At 35.8% G+C, this 20,985-nt stretch overlaps 4 protein-coding genes across 6 annotated transcripts; 2 read left to right on the top strand and 2 right to left on the bottom strand.

Annotated features, from left to right (window-relative positions):
* Positions 1-522: 522 nt before the first annotated feature.
* LOC142549804 (tubulin alpha chain) lies at positions 523-2,672 on the top strand. The gene is made up of 3 exons (XM_075658970.1): positions 523-778; positions 1,130-1,735; positions 1,825-2,672. The coding sequence occupies exons 1-3, from the start codon at positions 686-688 to the stop codon at positions 2,476-2,478; spliced, it is 1,353 nt and encodes a 450-aa protein (XP_075515085.1). The 5' UTR covers positions 523-685; the 3' UTR covers positions 2,479-2,672.
* A 123-nt stretch (positions 2,673-2,795) lies between these two features.
* Positions 2,796-7,812, bottom strand: LOC142549803 (cullin-3A-like). Of its 2 annotated transcripts, none has more exons than XM_075658968.1 (2): positions 7,440-7,812; positions 2,796-5,035 (listed from the first exon to the last, which is right to left on the bottom strand). In XM_075658968.1, exons 1-2 carry the CDS (start codon positions 7,598-7,600, stop codon positions 2,998-3,000), a joined length of 2,199 nt encoding a protein of 732 aa, XP_075515083.1. In that variant the 5' UTR covers positions 7,601-7,812; the 3' UTR covers positions 2,796-2,997. The 2 variants fall into 2 exon arrangements, with proteins under 2 accessions (XP_075515083.1, XP_075515084.1); XM_075658969.1 differs by lacking the exon at positions 7,440-7,812 and adding an exon at positions 5,115-7,423.
* A 1,352-nt stretch (positions 7,813-9,164) lies between these two features.
* On the top strand, positions 9,165-11,205 carry LOC142548292 (transcription factor bHLH47-like). Its single transcript, XM_075656604.1, has 5 exons — positions 9,165-9,330; positions 9,423-9,501; positions 9,971-10,089; positions 10,243-10,370; positions 10,507-11,205. Exons 2-5 carry the CDS (start codon positions 9,449-9,451, stop codon positions 10,888-10,890), a joined length of 684 nt encoding a protein of 227 aa, XP_075512719.1. The 5' UTR covers positions 9,165-9,330; positions 9,423-9,448; the 3' UTR covers positions 10,891-11,205.
* Positions 11,206-14,465: 3,260 nt separating this feature from the next.
* Positions 14,466-18,770, bottom strand: LOC142549802 (uncharacterized). 2 transcript variants are annotated; one of them, XM_075658967.1, is made up of 5 exons: positions 18,277-18,770; positions 17,031-18,182; positions 15,483-15,916; positions 14,936-15,154; positions 14,466-14,841 (listed from the first exon to the last, which is right to left on the bottom strand). In XM_075658967.1, the coding sequence occupies exons 2-5, from the start codon at positions 17,782-17,784 to the stop codon at positions 14,578-14,580; spliced, it is 1,671 nt and encodes a 556-aa protein (XP_075515082.1). In that variant the 5' UTR covers positions 17,785-18,182; positions 18,277-18,770; the 3' UTR covers positions 14,466-14,577. The 2 variants fall into 2 exon arrangements, with proteins under 2 accessions (XP_075515082.1, XP_075515081.1); XM_075658966.1 differs by having other exon boundaries at positions 14,936-15,177; positions 15,503-15,916; positions 18,277-18,759.
* Between the last annotated feature and the right edge of the window lie 2,215 nt (positions 18,771-20,985).

Genomic DNA, 20,985 nt, shown 5'->3' with positions numbered 1-20,985 from the left:
GTTGGAAATACTTTTACAAAAGTTAGCATTAATGTAATAAAAAAGATATGAATGTGCCTTAGCCAATTCAAGAAACTCTAATAAAATACATTGATAATGGGTGATGCAATTTTGGCCCATATTTTTTTTGCTTTGAGGCTTGACTTGAGTCCCCACCTCGATTATTTGACTAGGTTTGGGTCCATTTCATGTGATGAGCTTCCTTTTTATTTTAATTTTTATTTTTTATGCTATGCTTTTTTCGATAAGGAAGCTTTCATAGAAGAATATAAATAAACTTAATTAGAAAATATAAAATTTATTGGGCCCATGGATTAACTCATGGTTGCCAGTCTATTTCCACAAATGCGCACCCATATCTTGGGCCTGTCCAGAATATTAGCGGCCCATATCCACATCGAAACAGACAACGGTAAAACCCATCAAGGTTTTCAAATTTGAAAAATCCCGTGAAACTGAGGCAGCAACGGTCACCAGCCAGCTGTAGAGATTTTCAGGATTCAAAAAAATCCTCAACCCGAGAAATTATATTCTTCTCTCTATCCACCCACCATCTTTACTATAAATAAATTCCTTGTCCGCTAATTTTAACCCTTCGCAATCTCTCTTCATTTTCCTCCGGAGACGTCTTCGTATACGCCTCTGTATTTTGTGTTCTCCATTTCTTCATTGAAATCCTGTGAAAATGAGGGAATGCATCTCGATCCACATTGGCCAGGCTGGTATTCAAGTCGGAAATGCTTGCTGGGAGCTCTACTGCCTTGAACATGGCATTAAGGTTCGTTATGTTCCACATTTTCTGTTTAATTTGTTAGATCGAATGAGAAATGTGCTAGATCTTAGATTTTTTTCCCTCAGATCTCGGAACTCTCTGCGTTTTTTTATATAAATTCCTCTTGATTTGTGTTTAAGTTCGATCTAGGTTTTTTGGGATAATTAATTGTCTACGTGAAGATGATACGAGAATTCACGTAGATTTTAGGAAAATACGTGAGATTTTGGATTTTAGCAAATTTTTTCACCGACTTGCATTCTCGTTGTGTGAATACTAGATCCGATCTAATCTATATTTATCGATAGATGTTCTGAGATTGATTTGTTAGTATGTTTCAACTGAAAATCTTCGCAGCCTGATGGACAAATGCCTGGTGATAAAACTGTTGGGGGCGGGGATGATGCCTTCAACACGTTCTTCAGCGAAACAGGTGCAGGAAAGCATGTACCTCGTGCGGTGTTTCTAGATCTCGAGCCAACTGTTATTGATGAGGTGCGCACTGGTGCATATCGCCAGCTCTTCCACCCTGAACAGCTGATTAGCGGAAAGGAAGATGCCGCCAACAACTTTGCAAGAGGACACTACACCATTGGCAAAGAAATCGTCGATCTATGCCTGGATAGGATCCGCAAGCTTGCAGATAACTGCACTGGTTTGCAAGGATTCCTTGTTTTCCATGCTGTGGGTGGTGGTACGGGATCTGGGCTTGGATCTCTGTTGCTCGAGAGGTTGTCTGTTGACTATGGCAAGAAGTCAAAATTGGGTTTTACAATTTACCCATCTCCCCAGGTTTCGACAGCTGTTGTAGAGCCATACAACTCTGTTCTTTCTACACATTCACTTCTGGAACACACTGATGTTGCTGTGCTGCTTGATAACGAGGCTATATATGATATTTGCCGGAAATCGCTCGACATTGAGAGGCCTACTTATACAAATCTGAACAGGCTAATTTCTCAGGTAAACATATGAGATCCATTATCTAGTTTCATGACATTTTATTTGTAAAACAATGATATGGTCCTAAAACCATGTGTTCGTATCTCCAGGTTATCTCTTCTTTGACTGCGTCGTTGCGTTTTGATGGGGCACTGAACGTGGACGTGAATGAGTTCCAAACCAACTTGGTCCCATACCCAAGAATTCACTTCATGCTTTCATCTTACGCCCCTGTGATCTCAGCTGAGAAAGCATACCATGAGCAACTCTCTGTTGCCGAAATCACAAACACAGCATTTGAACCATCGTCCATGATGGTCAAGTGTGATCCACGCCATGGGAAGTATATGGCCTGCTGCCTGATGTACAGAGGTGATGTCGTTCCCAAGGATGTTAATGCTGCTGTCGCAACAATCAAAACAAAGAGGACTATCCAATTTGTGGACTGGTGTCCAACTGGTTTCAAATGTGGTATCAACTACCAGCCTCCAACCGTTGTGCCAGGTGGCGACTTGGCTAAGGTGCAGAGGGCCGTCTGCATGATTTCCAACTCGACCAGTGTTGCTGAGGTGTTCTCCAGGATCGATATTAAGTTCGATCTGATGTATTCTAAGCGTGCGTTTGTGCATTGGTATGTTGGTGAAGGAATGGAAGAAGGTGAGTTTTCTGAGGCTAGGGAGGATTTGGCTGCACTTGAGAAGGATTATGAAGAAGTTGGGGCTGAGTCTGGGGAGGGAGAAGATGAAGACAATGATGATTACTAAGCTGGGTTGTGTGGCTATTTTGACTTAAGATTGTGAAACCAATTGTCTCATTGGGTTGTTAACTTTTTCACTCGTGTTGCTTTTTGCTGTTGTATGAATGGCATTTTTCTGTGTGGTCAAGAATAAACATGTTATTGTATCCTAAAAAATTGGTCTTAATGTTTGGAATTTGTGGTGCTCAAACTTTTATTTGATATTCAAGCTTTTGGCGAGGCCTATGCCTTTTTAAGAAAAATCCTAGGAACAAGGTTAAGAAGCAAGTCCCGTAATGACGAAAACAAAAAGAAAAGATCCTAATTACTTACCCCCAAAGGAGATGATTTTCAACCTAAAAATGACGCATTACAGTAAAAAACATACAAGAACCTTTCATGTTTTTTTCTTATCTGATCTGCAATGTAAACAATATGATTGATTCCCTGTTCTCACTACAATGGATGTTTCCAAAATCTTTCGGAAATTTGAAGCTGAAAGAATCCAGACGAACTTACAAAAACTAATACGGGAGGTTTTACTTCTTCAAGCTAGGTAACGATACATCTTCCTATCTGTTTTGTCCCTCTCCAAAAACTCACGCTCAATCAGCGATTCAATTCGTTTCTTTATAACAACTGGGTTGGGGAGGAATCGTGGTTGTAGTTGTTTAGTTACCTCGGATACTATGTTATTGTAATTCAGCACCCGCCTGGACTTCATGATCCTCACAATGGCTGCCTCGATCTGAGGTTTTCTGTCCTCTTCCACTCTTTGTCGCATCTCCAGCTTCTCAGATTCAGACTCCTTTTGTGCAACAACAGTACCTATCTTCACCCTGTACAGTTTGGATGTGAATCTATCATTAAAGAAAAAGGCATCATCCTCACTAATATCTTTGCTCATTGGTTCTTTTCTAATGATAATTTTCCCCTTGACACAAGCTAATGACTGCAAGCACCTCTTCAAATCCGAGGGCGGAATCTCAGTAGCTTGCTCTATTTCTTTGTAACTTAGGCAATCAGCGTTATTGAATAGCATAAGGATGCACATTTGATAAGTGGACACACTAAGCTCCTTTTGGACATTTCCAAATGTTGCACCCAAAACAGCACTGCCCATGTTTGTTTGCCACGTTAACCTACGCCCCGAATGAGTTCCAAGATAGTATGTCCTGAATTTTTCGCAAACTCCTAGGATTTCTGAAGGAAAATTGCAAGTCGAGATGGATTGAGTTGGCCACAATCCAGTAGTGAGGACCTGGACTGAAAGTGTTGGTCCATCAGTTATCTCAGCACCCATGGCAGCATGAAACCCCTGCATTGTATCTTGAGAAGTCTTCATATCAGTAAACATTCCTTCCAGCTTTGAGGTGAACTGATAGCCACATTCGGTTTTGAGCTTTACAATCAAGCTTCTCTCTGCATCATCAGAAGCAGTTTTCCCTGAAAGAAGCCTCTTTGCCAGATGCTGCTTGTAGTACTTCTCGAAAACATCCTTCTCTTGGAGGTAGCGAAAAAGAATCATCACTTTATCCAACACAGTCTCTATATCATCTTCTTTGTCCTTTTTTAACCCATTTCGAAGCTTGTCGTCCACAAACAAAGAAATGAATTCAGGGGAGCGTGGATTAATATTTATGAAATACTCGAAGGAAGAATTCAGAGCATTCTGGAAGATTTTGTCATTATTGAAAGCCAAGCTGATGATCTTGTCAAATCTGTCCTTTCTATTCAAAAGCTCTTGCACAAAATTAAGAGGATCCTTCAACCTTTCTGGATCAGAAATTAGATCCTTTCCAGTTTCTCGAATATGTGAAGTCATGACATCTTTGATTAATGTGAGTCCATTTTGCACTCTCTGTAACAAACTGTACATTCTCCCCAAATCCTCGAGCTTTTCATCAACTATCAGACAGACCAAACCAGAGTTCTCCATGTGAACCAATCTATGCATATGGCTTTCAATCATCTCTTTTTCTACTACATTGGTTATTTTGGATTCACTTCTTGCATCCAAGTAATGCGATACTCTGTCTATCTCTTCATTAAGTCGTTTTTCAGCTTTCTTCAGATAATCCCCACAATCACAGTTCTCAATAAGCTGTTGAGATTCCACACCATAAAAATTGGCTGACACGTCAACGAACGGCTTTTCGAAGTTTTCTTGGTATACCGAAGGGCCCAAATCAATTAGCATTTTGGTTATATTCCTCATTAGACCTCTATTAATAACATCTCCATTCCTATCATGACACACAAGTTCAAGAAGAGTGTCTTGAAGCCGTGTTTGGATCTTGCTAGAGTGGAGAACGTTTTCTTTCCATAAATTCAACCCAAGCTCGTGAACAGGAGTCTTACGCGTACTTGGTATGTACGTTCTGTCCATATACATTAATATGTCCCTGACCATTTGCAATGCCTTGTTATGCTCGGCCCATTTCCGATTGAGCTCCTCGAGAAATGTATCACCTTGAGCAGCCTCTATAGACTCGGCTAATTTTATTAAATGTTCAGTCATAGTAGAGCTAAGGCTGGAATAGAGCTTCTCTCCATGTTTGTGTAAGACCATATTATATGCATTCCTGATAACAACAAACAAGCATAATAAAAAAATAACAATAATTCCATAAATAAAACACACATCGAGGAAAGTTTGAGAACCTAGAATTTTGTTTTGCATTACGGTAGGTACAGTCCATATGCTTTTGATGGTTGACAACAAAGTTTTTCCAAGGAAATTTCAATGAGAGGTTGAAAAGCGAGAGATACTTTTTTCTCCTTTTCTGTTACTGTAACGATGAAATGGAAGGGACATCTTACACGTTTCTCCACTTCCAAACCAAAATCAGAGACACAAATAAAATCTGAAGAGGAAATGGTGGCAGTCAAAAACTGCCCATAGGAATTCACAGGTGCTGCAATGTGCTTTGATGGAAAGAAGAAAATGGCAACGACGAATTGCAACGGAAGGCACTATTGAAGTCAAAATGTACATATTCAATTAGTGGCAGTTTTTGAAAGCATTGCTTTCTATTCAGTCAAATGTTTTTGACAAGTTGTTTTCTTAAACACCGTAAAAGAAATCACTAAAAGCTTCAAGAAACTAAAATATAATATCAATCTATATAGCAAATAAAATATATATTTGTCGGCATCTCACAAGTAATTCATCCTAAAAAGAATCTAGCACATGTAGGCTGTAGCATCTGGGTATCCTCCTGCTTTGTTCACTCAGTTATCTGGTAATTAGGTTAAACTAGGTTTATAAGTATTTTGGATCAGATGCTGTGATCAAGACTACTTTCGAATTATTGAAGACAAGCTGAAACAAAAAACATTCAATACTGTCAATATCTCAAACTAAATTAACTTTTCCTCGAGAAAAGTCATCGTCCTGGCATTCACCAAGCACATCATGAAGGGCCCAATCGAAATTCAATAGCTACTTTTAATTTGCCATCAAATCTATCCTCACACTGATTCGCACAATTTCGCAATTCCAATGTCATAAACTACATATCACGGTCAGCCTACCTTCACCCGATGCCTCTATAGCTGTTGGGAAAAATGTGTTTAACAGCCATTGATTTAAGAAACTTGTATGAACGGATTCCACGCGTTGACTCCCAAAATAAATTGGAGGAACGAAATCCATATTGTATTAGATGCTCATGGCATATTTATTTTCTTTAAACCAATAACAGGAAAATGAAGTTTCAACTCCAAAATTCTTGGTTTGAAATTATTGAATTTGAACAGTGGAGTGAGTGGAGCCATGGCGAAAAACATGATATTGTCATGGTTCCGTTCTTTGGTGTCGCAGTGCCTGGCCTACAGCCCTGAAAATTAAAGCATAGCGCCAGTATTTTACAGATGCACCCTTTGTGAAAAGACGTCTTTTCAGTACAAAAATTATGAAAAAATGCAAATACACTGAGCGCCAGTATTTTATAGATGCACCCCTTTGTGAAAAGACGTGTCTTTTCAGTACAAAATTTTAAAAAAATTGTAAATACACTCCCAGATTTCCAAAATTAGTTACTACTTAGTTTGCATCCTTTCCTCTCCCTATTCTCGAATTTCATTCTTATTTCCAATTTTTAAGTTTTTACACTGAATTTGCAAGATGTAAAATTTTGAATTTAAATTTTCTACGAATCCTATGCTTAAATTGGAGATTCGAGTTACATTCAAGAGTTTCTTCTGGTTTTTTATTTTTTTCCAACAATAATTTTAAACATAACAATAAATCTTTATCGCATTGAGTTGGTTGTCTATGGTTGTCTACATGTATCCTCTTATATCATTATGCATTTACGCTCTATTTCATATGATAGTCCATCTATATTTTAATAAATCTTATTTGGTTTATCGCTGTGAACCAAGTCTTCCTTGGTCCCTCTTCCTTGAGCTCAACCATGACTAGAGTAAAAAGCTAGGGACTTCAATCCAATTTTGCAAGGTGTGAAATATCTTGAATTTGAATCTTTAAGATTCCCAACTCATAGAGTTTGAGACTCGGGATTTACTGCACAGAGCTATATAACGTTCCGAGTCTCTGACCATTTTGACGTTCTTATGACTTTAAAATTTGTAGTGATTCAATCTTAAAGAGATATAGATTGTATCTTAGGAAATATGTTGCCAACAGATGGGGTGGCTGAAGACAAAAAAGTCAAATTCTTGCCTCCACAGCTCCACTATATCTTTCATCGAATTTCTAGGCATGTTGGTTTCTCGACCAAGAGATACAAATATTGCCCAAGAAAACTTACATTAACAATAGAAACAAAGCTTTTTGCTGTTACTCGATTTATTCTTAACTTTAAACTCAAACAACAACACGATCAATAACAAAACAAAAAGGAAATTCATTAAACTCAATTCAATCACTCTAAAGACCTCAAAAATTAATCATAAAACATCAAACCAGAAGCAAACGAAACGTCAGAAACAATTCAACCACACAATTAACGGGAAGGAAACCTGTACAACTCCTCGAAGCTGAGACCACTAGCATTGTGATTGTAAATCTCGTGAATCGCGTGCTCCAGAATAGCCCAACTCTTATCCGCGTATTTCGGGTCCACCACCGCCCGATGCTTGAACGCCTCTATCTGAAAATTCCTCTTCTTCGGTCCGCTCATCTTAATTCCCCAAAACTTTTCAATCAGAACTGCGAGCCGAATCCAACAAACCAACAGATTACTTGAAAGAGAATTCAGGTTCAAGTAAGAAAATCAATCACCTCGGATTCACGCTCTATTTCTTATTCTCGCCCCGCTCGCATAATTGTTCTAACCTACGCCCTTCTCTTTCTTCCCCAGTCCGCCGGTGGAAAGTTTCATGTTTCATATTTTTCCTCTTATATAAATAATTTTTTTAGTTTTTTTTTTACACAATACATGCACACACAAAAAAAAAGTCTGAGTGAAAAATAATGAGAATGGGAAATAATTGTTCATCTAAAGAATTAATGAAATTATATCATACTTGAATCAAATGAATAAATATGAACTTTAATATTTCATGATCATGTCAATTAAAATCGAATTTCATAACAATTAGGAATCATTTAATTTCTAAGCATTATTTGTATTTAGAAAAAAATTACAATTTTTGTTTTATATATTTTTCTGTTTACTATTTTAGTTTATATGTTATCAAATTTCATTTTTAGTGTATTACTTTTTACAACTTTAGTCCATTTTCCATGTCGAGTGCACTGATGCATTATTGTAATTGAGTAACGTGATGCCGACACATGTATTGTTGTATCAGCATTTTTATGAAAAAATGACAAAAAATGAAATACACAAAATTAAAATTTAAAAATATAAAGACAGAAACAACAAATTTTCATATGTAAATATTTACAAATAGCTATAACCCCCCAAGTATACTCATGCTTTTTATAATCTTGTAAAGATAATCCTCACAAATTATTTTTATATAAATTTTTAATCATATATAGTTAATTTAATTTCAATGACAAAAAATTCTAATATACGAAGTCTTGAATAATTGGTATTACTTATTATTTGGTTGGTTAATTGAAAAAATAACCGAGAAAATAGATTGAAGACAAAAAGTCTGTAATGTAATAAAAATAATGGAAGTTCAATCATATTACAAATATCTAATATAAGATATTTATATTTAACATAATACTACGTCGTGACACACACAATGTATGTAATTTGTAGAGACACAGAGCATGATGTAGGATTTTTGGTATTTCAATTTCAAGATGCAAATTGTCAATTTTTAAAATTGAACTTGTCTGAGAAAAAATAAGATGAAAAATAACCAAACATTTTGACATCAGCATTTAATTCGAGTCTTAGAAGTTTACTTGCTTCCACGCCAGTGTTTTAATTTAATTATTGATTTGTAGAAATTTTTATTCTTCAGTTAAATATATAAATTTACTCTTCTTTTAAGCAATAATTTAACTAAGTGTTACTCTAAAAATTTATTGTAAAAAATAAATTAAAATTCAATGCATACATCACAACTTTGGCCGAGTCCCAGAAGTTGACTGTACACGTGCCACGAGGTTCCCGGGCTCATCCGAAGCAAGCCCAAGACGATGTCGTTTCTTCTGACATTTGCAGACAGACGAATTTGCCCTCAGTCATTGTCTCAATTCTCGGAGGACATAGAGATGAACAGAGGTGTAAATACTGCTCCTCGCCAAGGACATTGAGTAATTTCACTTATCCAGGTCTTGTGGGTGGCTCATGCCATCCCCATTCGGGGCAAACGCCGGCCACACGCCCACTCATGCAATATAGCATTCGCCCACATTCCTTCGTATAAGTTATGAATGACCGAATTCGATTCCCTGTTTGAGTAATTTCTGTGGAATTTCGAGGTATGTTCTTGATTATCTGTTTCAAAACTTCTAAATTTTTGCCTTTGTTGATTGTTGAAGATTTGTTTGTTTTCTTTTTGGTCGATGATTAGGGGGATTGGGAATAAAGATTCACAGAATGGGTTCTGAAGCTGGTGATTCAGTCATTAATCAAGTCAATGCAACAACAAGGTTCGTTTGCTTATTGTTTTTATGTGCATTAGGTGACCGGAGCTCTGTTGTAGATGAATTTTGAGTTCATGCATTAGTTTTAGGGGATTTTTTCCATCAAAATCGATTCAGAGATTAAGAATTTCTGGTTGGGAACAGTTATGAAAAGTGAAGAAAATTTATGCCTGAAGTCGTTCGTTTGTGTCTTCTTCTTTGGCTGATGAGGAGCTTTCCGTGGAGAAAAGGATATGTGCATCTAACATTTTGTCAAATGCAATAATTTAAACTTCAAGCTTCATTGTTGCTATGCTATATTAATCCAGTTCGAAGATTTGTGTAGGTATATAGGAAATGTTGTGTATATTATGCTGGTTCGGCGCTTTCGATGTTTGCTTTCGTGATTATGTTTTCCAATTTTCGGTAGAGGAATTTGTAATGTTGTGATAAACTTACCTTGTTCTTACGAACGAACTGATTCTTGATGCTGCAGGTTGTGCCCCAGAAAAAAGAACCTGATTAAAATTCCAAGAAAAATTCACAAAGCTGAAAGGGAAAAGCTAAAGCGAGACCACATAAATGAATTATTCGTGGATCTAAACAAAGCTCTTGGTAATGCCCCTGCAATCCTGAGTTCAGATTTTGCTATCCGTTTATAGTTAAAACGTTCTTCGCATTTATGTTGTGAGCTTCTTTTAGTGACCCTTCATAACTGTTTTTCCTTGTTGGATACATGTTTATAATGCATAGAAATTATATGTGCAGATCTGAATCATCCAAGTAATGGGAAGGCCTCCATGCTGAGAGATACGGTCCGGCTTCTAGGAGACTTGCTGGCGCAGGTTGACCACCTGAAAAAGGAAAATGCTGCGCTCTTGTCCGAATCTAATTATGTAAGTTCTAATGTGCAGCTTTTCATATTGGATATTGAGTGTGTTTGTTTGTCTACTGTTACTGAATTATATAAATGGAAATTACCACTGTCCTATTGAAAGATGAGGGATTCATGATTTTCAATTCTATGGATAGGTTACAATCGAGAAGGATGAACTCATAGAGGAGAATTCTGCTCTAGATGCTCAGATCAAGAAACTGCAGAGTGAAATAGACGAGAGGGAGAATAGCTCAAACTCGGATTATTCACGGCCTCAGAGCAATGATATGACTCCAGCATCAGAAGATCACGTTGCAATGCCTATACTTCATAATGCATCAGATTCAACCTCGATTTTAGGTCCCATATATGTCATGCCACTTCATCCCGACTCCCAAGTATATCCCAGCCCCTACTCTGAGACTAATACAAGCATGGTTCCGAGTGTGAGCAGGCCACAACCCCGTTACGCATCATCTTCCGACTCATGGCCATTGCATATTCTTACCAAACAGGCGAATGTGGCTGAGGATGTTTGACAGTTGCTTTGGCCAGCTTTAGGAACCAAAATGGTGGAGTGAATTGAGTCTGGCTCGGATCTCTCTTGATTTAGAACATGATCAGCTCACTTGATAACGATGATTCACATACCGAATCCATTCTTGTTGAGTTTATACCAAAGTAAATATAGAAGTTTCCAAAGTGTTTGGAGTGTTGAAGATTCCAACTGATGAGTTCGCTGTCTCGTGAACACTTTGTTACACATTTATGTATTATTAATCTTTCGGAAAATTACACGTTAAATTTGTTAGATTCGACTTTCTTGAGGTTATAGTACTAGGTTACTTGGTGGACTTATCTTGCAAGTTAATTGGAGTTGATAAAGTTTGATATATGTAAATCTGATTTACTTTTTTTAAAAAATTAATAAAGTTAGAATGATGACATATCGGTATAATACCAAATTGATTAACATTTCGAAAGCATTAGATTACTTTGAAAATGATAAGATAATAAATTGAATTAAATAAGCATATTTTATTCCACACGTACAAAAGCCGAGGGCACAGCATATATGTGACCAGAGTTCCTATAACAAGCCATAATACAAGCATAAAAGCTACATTACAATGGGGAGAAATTTGATAACAAAGCCTCCTCTCGTTTTATTTATTCCTACGATATCATGCTCAATATCCCATCTCAAGAAATCCTGCGCCAAATTCAAAAACATCAAAATATAAAAGACAAGGATTAGTAAAAAATGCAAAATTAATCGTGCGGTTAAATAAATAAAGGTGTGTCATGTCTGTGCGTGACATGCATGCAAGAGGCTGTCGAAATTGAATGCTCACGTGCTGCAGTCTACGTTGGGAGAAATAGAATATCCAACGGAAACACCACATCTTCCGGGGAGGTTGGCAGCTGCATCATGCTGGACGGGGATGCTGGAGGCGGCGGACTTCATGCAGTAGCACGCTGTCTGCCTATCCTGCTGTGACTGAAGACTGCTGCTCAATCCCGACACGCCGCTACAGCACTGAGACGAGAGGTCCCCGCCGGAAGTGAGGTACTGCAAGCATGGATAAAGGTACCCCTGCACGTCACCGCATGAAATGGCCTCCCCCGGCCGCACCGGCCATTGAGACCACCGCAAGAACCACAAGCAATAGCATCGCAAGTCCCTTCATGTTTAATATGATCTCGAATGAATTGCATGGGGTTGTGGGATTTATAGTTGCATATGACAATGTGGTCAAAATTATGACATGAGAAGTGATTGAATATTTTGGATTATTTGATTCAATGTAATTGTCCTTTAGTTACTGTATTTAGGAAAGTTTTATAACTGTCGATAGGTGTGGGGGTGGGGAGAATTTAGCTAGCAGATTGATGATATATGTTGGTTTGCATTTAAGCCTGGTTACACACACACACACACACACACAGATATATATATATACACCATCTCAAAAACTCCACATAAAAATTTATTTTTTTCAATGGCAAACATATCTTTCAGTAGGTAAACCAAAAAATAGCTAGGTAATAATTTTTAATTACGTATGAGATTTTGATATCGGGAGAGTCAAAAATTTGTATGAGACGGTCTCACGGGTCGTACTTTATTAGACAGATATCTTATTTGGGTCATCCATAAAAAAATATTATTATTTTTTTGTTAAAGTATTAATTTTTATTGTAAATATCGGTAGTGTGATCCGTCTCACATATAAAAATTCGTGAGACTATATCACAAAACGCTTATTCATCGGGAGATTGGAGTGTCAGGCGTGTGGCATTTGCTGTTCTTTTTTAATAACGTATTTTTATATGCCAATACAAGTTAACTTGGCATTCAAAGATAATAGTTATTCAAACACAACGTCAAATATGATTTGGGTTTAAAAAGAATAATATATTTTATAAGTTGAATTCTTCAATTTGTTTTTAAATTTCATTTGGATCTACTTCTTTTGGGTTTATAGATGATAGTTGTTTTAAATTCCATATCTAGACGTGAGTATTTTTTCTCATCGTGAACAAAATGATTCAAAATTTAATTTCACTTAAATTTGAAATAAAAATAGATATTCACATTGTACAAGATTATCTTTTTTTAAAAAAGAACCAAAAGATTACTAGAGAAATATTTTCATGTGTCGTTAATCATGCTGTTAAGTATTACACGTATCATCTTTGACAGCTCTCAATTAGATTGTTGCGAGTTTTTCTATATTTTCTTTAGACATATCAGAAATTTCGATTTACATATGTATGTTTGATGATCCAAAAAATCTGTTTGAACATTAATTAGCTGTTTGTTGCTTGAAACTAAGAAATATTTAAGTTTTAATGAAAAAGTATTAATAGTATTTGTTGCTTATTTTATTCGGAAAAAAAAAAAAAATTGAAGGTGAAGGTTCAATTGAAGCCAACCCACCTACCCTTTATGGTCCATAAGATGCGCCGGCCCGCTATCCTTCCACTACAAGAAGCGGGAGGTTGTCGCTGCTCTGTGAAGCCAGCCTAACGCATTGCCCTCCTCTCTAGTAACATCGTGGCACATTCTTTCGAGTGAGCCCCAACATTCAACTTATTGTTTGGAGCGGACGAACCAGATTATGCATATCATTGAGACCGGGTAGTTGGACAAACCCAACGTTCCTTCAACCGAATGCCCCCACTTGGGTTACAAGCTCACGTTAACGAGCTCGGCGAACAGAGATGCCACACCGCCTATCATTAAGTGTCGTAAACAATGAGATTAATTCGATGTGGGATGGTATTTCGATTATGAAAAAGAGAAGGAAAAAGATTGCTCCTCTTTCTATTGGGCCATCTGAACTCTGCGGATTCTTCGATTTATTGAATCTTTTTATTTGGGAACCGATTAAATTTTGGTGATTTACTTGTGCAATCTATTTTCCCAATTCAATATGTAAAAAACAAGACGTGTATACTTCTTGGTAACTGGTATATGAACTTATAAACGAGTTTCGATATTTATCAAAATATTGTAACATACTTTTATACATAAAAATGTCCAAAAATAACAATTTTTTTATTATTTTAATGGTAATCATACCTTTTTAGTGGTCATGATAATAAAAGATCACAATACCAAACAACATCGGTTAAATTGATACAATTATCTCTCTCTTTTTTTCCTTCTAAATATACGATACTTCGTATAATTTTGTATGAATAATATAGACATTAAATTATTCAATGAAAGCAATTGAATGCGTGAAAGCGAAAATTCAGATTCCAGGCAATAATGGTGAGGCTTGGATGAATTCATGAATGGTCACTCTATATTATTACTTCATTACGGGACCCTTTCTTTATAAAACTAAGCCCGTAAATGGGGGAGTTGTCTCATTCCTTTTTTTTTTTAACTCACGGATCTAATCTAGGTAATCACGTATTTAATCCGGGTTTAGTTTTTTTTTTTTTAAATGACAATGGAACTCGCAGTTGTTTTTTTTAGCGTGCATTGAATAACTAACACACTAGTCTGCAAACCATATTATTTAACAGACTCGTTCGAAAAAATGTTAGTAGGAGACTCAAACTCAAAATGATCGATCAAGAATGCATTTTAACAGGCTTGAATAAACCTTGTATATATTTTTGCAATAAAGAATGCACTGAAACATGCTAGGAAAAAAAATTTCTAGCACAGAGTTTATATATAAAATTACATATACAGAGCCCAAGTCCTAACATGGGAAGAGCAAAAAGCCAGGTTCGACACACATCTTCTTATTCACAAAACTAATCCTGTTAATCTTGTCATGACACCAAATCAACTGGTCTCTTGTTATTTTAGACATCCTCAAAACCCTAGAAACTAATCTCATATCTACTTGAGAGAAAAACGTAAGAACTTGATCCCACTCATCTTCGCCATCGTCCCTACACCGTCGAAATCTCCTCAAAATGCACTTCTCGCTCCTCAACATGTCTTTCAGCTTTCTCTCCTTCTGAATTCGAAAAGAAAACCCACAAACTTGCATTAGCAAACAGAATAAAGCTCAAGATTTAAAACTTCCAACAAGTGAGTGGCAAGTTAGGGACCTTTTGAAGAATTTTTCGGACCGCTAGTAATAGGCTGAGGTCTTCCGGATCGTGAAGCTGTGGAACAATCTTGTTGTGGGTATTAGATGGTGGAGTACTGGTGCAGTCCTTATCAGCTTTAACAAATCGCCAAAATATTCGAATCGACTCCTCCACGATTTCAACTAACGTTTCGATAGTAATAACGTATTCATCTCTGTCTTTAGTCCAAGCCCTCCACTTTTTGTCCTTCATATTATCCACTGCCAACAAGCTCTATACCTTTAGCTTCAATAAAACGATGTAAAAATGTCCTTTGCCCCATTCTACGATCATATCATTTTATGAGAATCCAACTCTGCATATTTTTTTTTAAAAATATTTTTTCCATCAATTTTAGACAATTTCTCTACTATAATATTTGAATGCACAACATATGTCTTTCATACTTTAGCATACCTTAAACATAATTTAATTAATAAACGTACACAATTCTTTTGTTATAAATTTATGCACCCAAACTAAAGCAACGGAAAAAAAAAATGGGATGACACCAAGAAGAAGGTACCAAGTCGATCAAATTCTTACCTCGAATAACTGGAACTTGAAGAAGATTGCGAAGAACACACCGAGTTTTCGCATAATTTTGAACTCTTGGCCCTTGAAATGGCTCGTCTTCTATGAACCTTTGCATCAGCACTTGAAACTGTTGAAACTCCCCAGCAACTTCATTGTATCTATTGATCCCACGGGAGTCTGAATCCCATAAATCCATGGCTTTCTCGTACTGCCAATACAACATCTCCCACGAAGCACACATCTGTCCCACGTATACCACTTCAACATCACCTTCCAATTCATCTATAAACTTCTTCATGGAATTGCTTCCGTGGATTTTATGTTTCGACAGCCACAGATTTTGCGAAACCATGGATTTTAGAGATGGCGCCACGGGTTTTTTGTTTGCCGTAGATTGTAGGGGAACCTTTAGCTGCAACAGACCTGCCATGCATGAATGCACACAAATGATGCATGAGGGTTGTCCAAGATTTAGTTTACATATGGTAGTTTATTTTACATTATTAAAGATAAAATTATCTTTTGATTTAATTTTTGATTCAAGCCAAACCCCACCCGATGGTGTGTTGTTTTAAATTTTTTTTTTTACACAACACAATAATTTATGACACTGAATGGCATCCATTACAGAAAATCCACTAGGGCAGATTAAAAGGTAAGAAATTTTTGGCATAGTCAAGTAATAAATTCAGTCGAAAGAGTTGAGAAATGTTCGATGTCACATAGAAAAATCCTTAGTTTTCGACACAAATACATTCTCCTAAGAAAAGATTATTTAAATGCATTTTCTGGGTTTTGAAGAGGACAACGAATTAAAACAAATGTATCGTGACTTTCAATGCCCAATTAATTAATTACGAATTAAATGCACAACTAAAATGTTGTAACATCATCCACTCATCCTTATCGTGCCTTGTACCAGACCAAGTCCCATGATATTTTCCGTTTTCGGGCAATCCAACGGACAAGATCTGATCGGTCCTCTAAAATCAACTCACAAATTAAAATTATTAATTTCGTACCAATAGTAATAAATAATAAACAAAACATATATACAAAAAAAATTTGTACAATTAATAAAAATATGATTAAAGGGTCATCTTGGCACACCAACTAAATGTTCCAGTGAAAAAAGTTATAATATAAAATACTATTTTTTCAGTAATAAAGTTCAATTAAAATTAATTAACTAAAAGAATAAACAAGAAAGACTTGGCCACTATAAAATTTATTGGCAGTGTGGATAAATCCAAGTAGTTATTAGAATAGTGAGGTTTATAATTACTGGTGATAGTTCATCAATTAACTCGTTGGAAAATTTAGGTTTTAACATTAAATTATTGTATTTCATGATTATATGGGATGGTTAAAATTTTGACAATAAAAATAAATAAAACAAATCGAATCAAGCCGAATACCGATGCTTTTTCTAGTTCGAGCTTATCGACTTCGTCTCGAATTAGTTACCTCGGTTAATTTGAACATTTTTGCCAATGGGAAGGAATGAATGAGATGAAGAATGGAAAAGTGGACTAACCCATGGCGTACATTTTCTGGTAATTCAAGATATCCAATTTGCGCATTCTTTCTCTGTAGCTCTTGTAGAACTTGTGAAGCTCCCCCATTCCGTCTCCACGCCGGAACTTTTCATCAATCTTCCATGGCATCAAATCCTCCATTATCTTAGGAGACTCAAATTCTTCTAAAATGGTGGGCAAACCTGTGTCCCTCACCTTCTTAAGCTCCATTTTCAATTGGTCTATCAAATCTTGGTGTTCCGACAATGACTCCAATTCGTTTGCGGAATCGGACATGGCTAAATCCTTGGATTCTGTTTTGGTAAGAAAACCAGCGCCTGTAAAGTCTGCCTCCGATAAGAAATCCACGTTAAATTCATCAGGATTTAGAATATCATCGTGTTCTGTTAATTTATCCGGCTCTTCCTCCGTAGTATCCATTTCGTCGCCACTGTGGAGATCTTTTGATGATCCCACGTTTTCGTCTAAGCCCGAAGATGATTCTGGCATTGATTCTAGTTCAAAATCTTCATCAGACAAGAAACCATCACTGCGTGAATCCACGGAACTGGTGATTACCCAAGGAACATGATCGACATCAATCGAATCCGAACCCGAGCCATCAAACATGGAAATTTTCTCAATGAAACTCTGCGGTTCATCAAGAAAATCCTGGTTTCCCTCGAATTTTTCATCTTCATGAACTGAATGAACCTTTCTCTTCCGACTTCTTCGCCGATTCCTCTGCCTCAGTATTATCGTTTCCTTCTCCATTGCATACCGAAATTACATTACAATCTTTTCCCGACTCTCCCGATTCGCATTTTTTGTTTCCATTAATATCTTCCACAGGAAAAGTCTCCAGTTCAGCTATAAAAGCGCTGGAAGATTTTTTACCAGATGTGGAATCATATTTACTGTTACTTTGAAAACAGAACACCTCAGAATTTGATAAATTATCTGGTTTTTCATGAATCCTACAAAATTCTTCAAAATTCGGGAACTTGAATTTCAGAAATACCTCCCCCTTTTCTTCACCACCATCGCCATCAAATCTTACAAACTCGGTAACATCTTTCTCAACGATACACTCAGACAATAACTCTGTCTCTGCTTCAAGAAGATCCATTTCTTCACCATTATTCTCCCCGGAACTCTCATCTCTATGCAGCCTGGATTTTGATCAAAAATAAATATTGAGAAACTAAAAAATTATTACAGAAAGGATCCAAATAAACAGAAAAAGGCGTTAAAAGTGATTCCCACCTGAAAATAAACGCAGAGATGAAGTTGAAGAGCGGGAGCAGATACATGGAAACAGAGAACAAGAAGGCATATGCCAAAGGAACTAATTTTTGGCTTACGAACTTAAACACAGAAGCCATGTTCGGAATACAGAGTTTTTTTTTTCTTTCTTTTTTTCCCTTTTCATGAGGAACCCATAAAATTGAAGGGGCTGTAAATTCAGTCGGAAGAAAAGAAAACAGGGGAAATGCAGGTGTTTTCGAATCTAACAAACAGAATGGAGTTTGAACCAGTAAAAAGAAGACTCCTCGCAAAGATCAAAACCCAATATTCGGCCCTTAAATCCGAGCTAGTGGGAGAAATCTAGGTAGAAATGAGATTTGCGAGTAAGAACTAAAGGGACAGGAATGTGTTCTATCTTTTTGTTGATTCAGAGGCTGTGGGAACCCTGGACAGGTGGGTATGTGCCGTTTGGGAGGCAGGACAGGGTGTAATTAGAAATAAACGTTTTTTGGAGGAGTAAAGGATTAATTTGATCACGCGTGGGCGGAGAAATTGGAAGCTGCAGGACCATTTCCACTCCACAAAATTGAGGCTCTATGGAATGTTCTTCAAATATTATTCCACGTCCATTTAAAGTGCATTAATTCAAAGATGCGACGATTTATATTTATAAAAATTGAACTGATCAATAAATTTTTGGGATTTTAGTTTTACATGTAAGAAACTAGCTTTTTGAGTTTTATGTGTTAAATAAAGTTCAAGACGATCTGAACAAGTGTTTAGATGAGATTCATGTAATCGTATTTTGTATTTATGTATATTTTTCAAAAGACCCTACCGTATAAAAAAAATAGATGTCTTCAATACATGATGGCTATTTCTAAAAAATAATTGCACATGGTGGTTCGACTTGTTGTTAGAATTGTACAACAAAGTTTATAAATATTGAAAACAGTGGTTTCCTATAGGGTTACTACATGGTAATAAGAGGATTAAAGTTCATCAATTATCATTATGGACACACTTGACTTCAACTTCTCAAATGGACAATGTGATGACGGCAGATTTTATTCAAAAAAGAAAAAAAAAATGAAGTTAATTAGCAATAATTTTGTATCTCTTCCAAATAATTACGTAAAAGTCTTTAAGTTTGCACTGCACTGTTTTTTTTTTAAAAAAAATAAATAATCAAACTTGGAAAATTTCAGAAAACTACAAAGAAAATCACGAATAATTTGGTAAAGCGTGAGTGAGCCGCCGGTTTGCATGACCGATTAAAGTCAACACAATGGAAACGTGGTTTTCTTCTTAGACAAGATGGCACTTGGTTCATGAAAATGACTAGGAATTTTTTTTAAAATAAAAATCTATATATTCATTTAAAAATCCCTAAAAATTATTCCAAACGAAGGGTTCAAAATGACACGAAAGAAGAGTGGGTTTTCAGCATTTTTTTTACTAAGATGAAACCTGTTGTCGCAATTTTTTTAATATATTTTAGGTAAAATAGCTGTGCTAATGCACTAGCATACAAATCAAGAGAGACAAGTAAAACGTATTCGACAAACTTTCATTGATAACTTTAAAAAAAAAAAAAAAAAAACCAATCTCAACACTTTTTTGATTACAAATTTGTGTATTGATTATTTATTTCACACAACAATCAAATCATTTACTTACAAATTACAACATTATAGTTTATATCACTATTTTATTTTTATTCATTAATTATTAAAAGATAACAAACCGTGCACACTTATCTGCAATTTAATCAATAAAACAAAATATAATAATATTATTAAATCCAATTAAACAATCTAACATTATGCTTGACAAAATTTAACTTTTCAATTTGAAAAAACTATGAACTTTATAAATTCTTCAATTGGAAGAGATGCAAGATGATCGAGAAATTTCCACAAACTTACTTTTCGAAAATTCAGTTTTTGTTTATTTTAATTTCTTAAATTATTTAATATATCTCAACAAAAAAAGAGAAGAAAACCCTAACACAATTTGAACCAAGTTTTCTTAGCCGCGTGGCTTTATCTCCACGCGCTTTTAAAAGTCTAAGTACTCTCAAGTCAATCTTTTTTCGGCCGTGCGGTATTTGTTTTTGTGGCTGTCCTTTTTAACTCTTTCAGCGTACGGACACAATCAGGACAAATTTGCATAATATAATATGATAAATCGAAAAATAAAAATAATAATAAATTTGTATTTTAATTTATTATTAAATTTGAGTTAAATAATAGATTAGATAAAATTTAATAGTCTTATTTTTCGCATCAAACAACGCATAAATTTATTTCTTCGATCATTATCAAATAAAAGAAAATTTTCATATGGTCCACTTCACATCAATGAACCGACAAATTTGATAATTAGAATGCTAAATTCTTTAAATCTTTGATTTTTGCGAGTAGCTTTCATTGACTAAATATACTTATAATTTATAATTGATAATGAATGCTCCATGCTTCAAAAGCTTTGATGTTAAAAAATTCAACTTTCCTTTATAATATCGACCCTTATGTCAAAGTTAAGTTTACGGTAAAATTTGTGTAAGACGATCTCACGGGTCGTATTTTATGAGACATATTTCTTATTTGGGTCATCCATGAAAAAGTATTACTTTTTATGCTTATAGTATTATTTTTTATTGTGAATATCGGTATGGTTGACTCATCTCACAGATAAAGATTCGTGAGACCGTCTCACAAGAGA

The sequence above is a fragment of the Primulina tabacum genome, chromosome 6, assembly GCF_025594145.1.
Source record: "Primulina tabacum isolate GXHZ01 chromosome 6, ASM2559414v2, whole genome shotgun sequence".
Lineage (NCBI taxonomy): Eukaryota > Viridiplantae > Streptophyta > Magnoliopsida > Lamiales > Gesneriaceae > Primulina > Primulina tabacum.
Note: the sequence above shows the minus strand (reverse complement) of the source record. Positions and strands in the feature narration are given on the sequence as shown.

What these genes read in the sequence shown, in the direction of transcription:
- LOC142548292 (XM_075656604.1), top strand. Translation starts at nt 9,449, where the DNA reads ATGGGTTCTGAAGCTGGTGATTCAGTCATTAATCAAGTCAATGCAACA. An exon ending in CAAGTCAATGCAACAACAAG is followed by an intron (nt 9,502 to 9,970) that starts GTTCGTTTGCTT and finishes TTGATGCTGCAG; the next exon opens with GTTGTGCCCCAGAAAAAAGA. An exon ending in GGATCTAAACAAAGCTCTTG is followed by an intron (nt 10,090 to 10,242) that starts GTAATGCCCCTG and finishes TTATATGTGCAG; the next exon opens with ATCTGAATCATCCAAGTAAT.
- LOC142549803 (XM_075658968.1), bottom strand. Translation starts at nt 7,600, where the DNA reads ATGAGCGGACCGAAGAAGAGGAATTTTCAGATAGAGGCGTTCAAGCAT. An exon ending in AGCTTCGAGGAGTTGTACAG is followed by an intron (nt 5,036 to 7,439) that starts GTTTCCTTCCCG and finishes TGTTGTTATCAG; the next exon opens with GAATGCATATAATATGGTCT.
- LOC142549804 (XM_075658970.1), top strand. Translation starts at nt 686, where the DNA reads ATGAGGGAATGCATCTCGATCCACATTGGCCAGGCTGGTATTCAAGTC. An exon ending in GCCTTGAACATGGCATTAAG is followed by an intron (nt 779 to 1,129) that starts GTTCGTTATGTT and finishes AAATCTTCGCAG; the next exon opens with CCTGATGGACAAATGCCTGG. An exon ending in TGAACAGGCTAATTTCTCAG is followed by an intron (nt 1,736 to 1,824) that starts GTAAACATATGA and finishes TCGTATCTCCAG; the next exon opens with GTTATCTCTTCTTTGACTGC.
- LOC142549802 (XM_075658966.1), bottom strand. Translation starts at nt 17,784, where the DNA reads ATGGAGAAGGAAACGATAATACTGAGGCAGAGGAATCGGCGAAGAAGT. An exon ending in CCAGAAAATGTACGCCATGG is followed by an intron (nt 15,917 to 17,030) that starts GTTAGTCCACTT and finishes CATGCATGGCAG; the next exon opens with GTCTGTTGCAGCTAAAGGTT. An exon ending in TCCGAAAAATTCTTCAAAAG is followed by an intron (nt 14,842 to 14,935) that starts GTCCCTAACTTG and finishes TTTCGAATTCAG; the next exon opens with AAGGAGAGAAAGCTGAAAGA.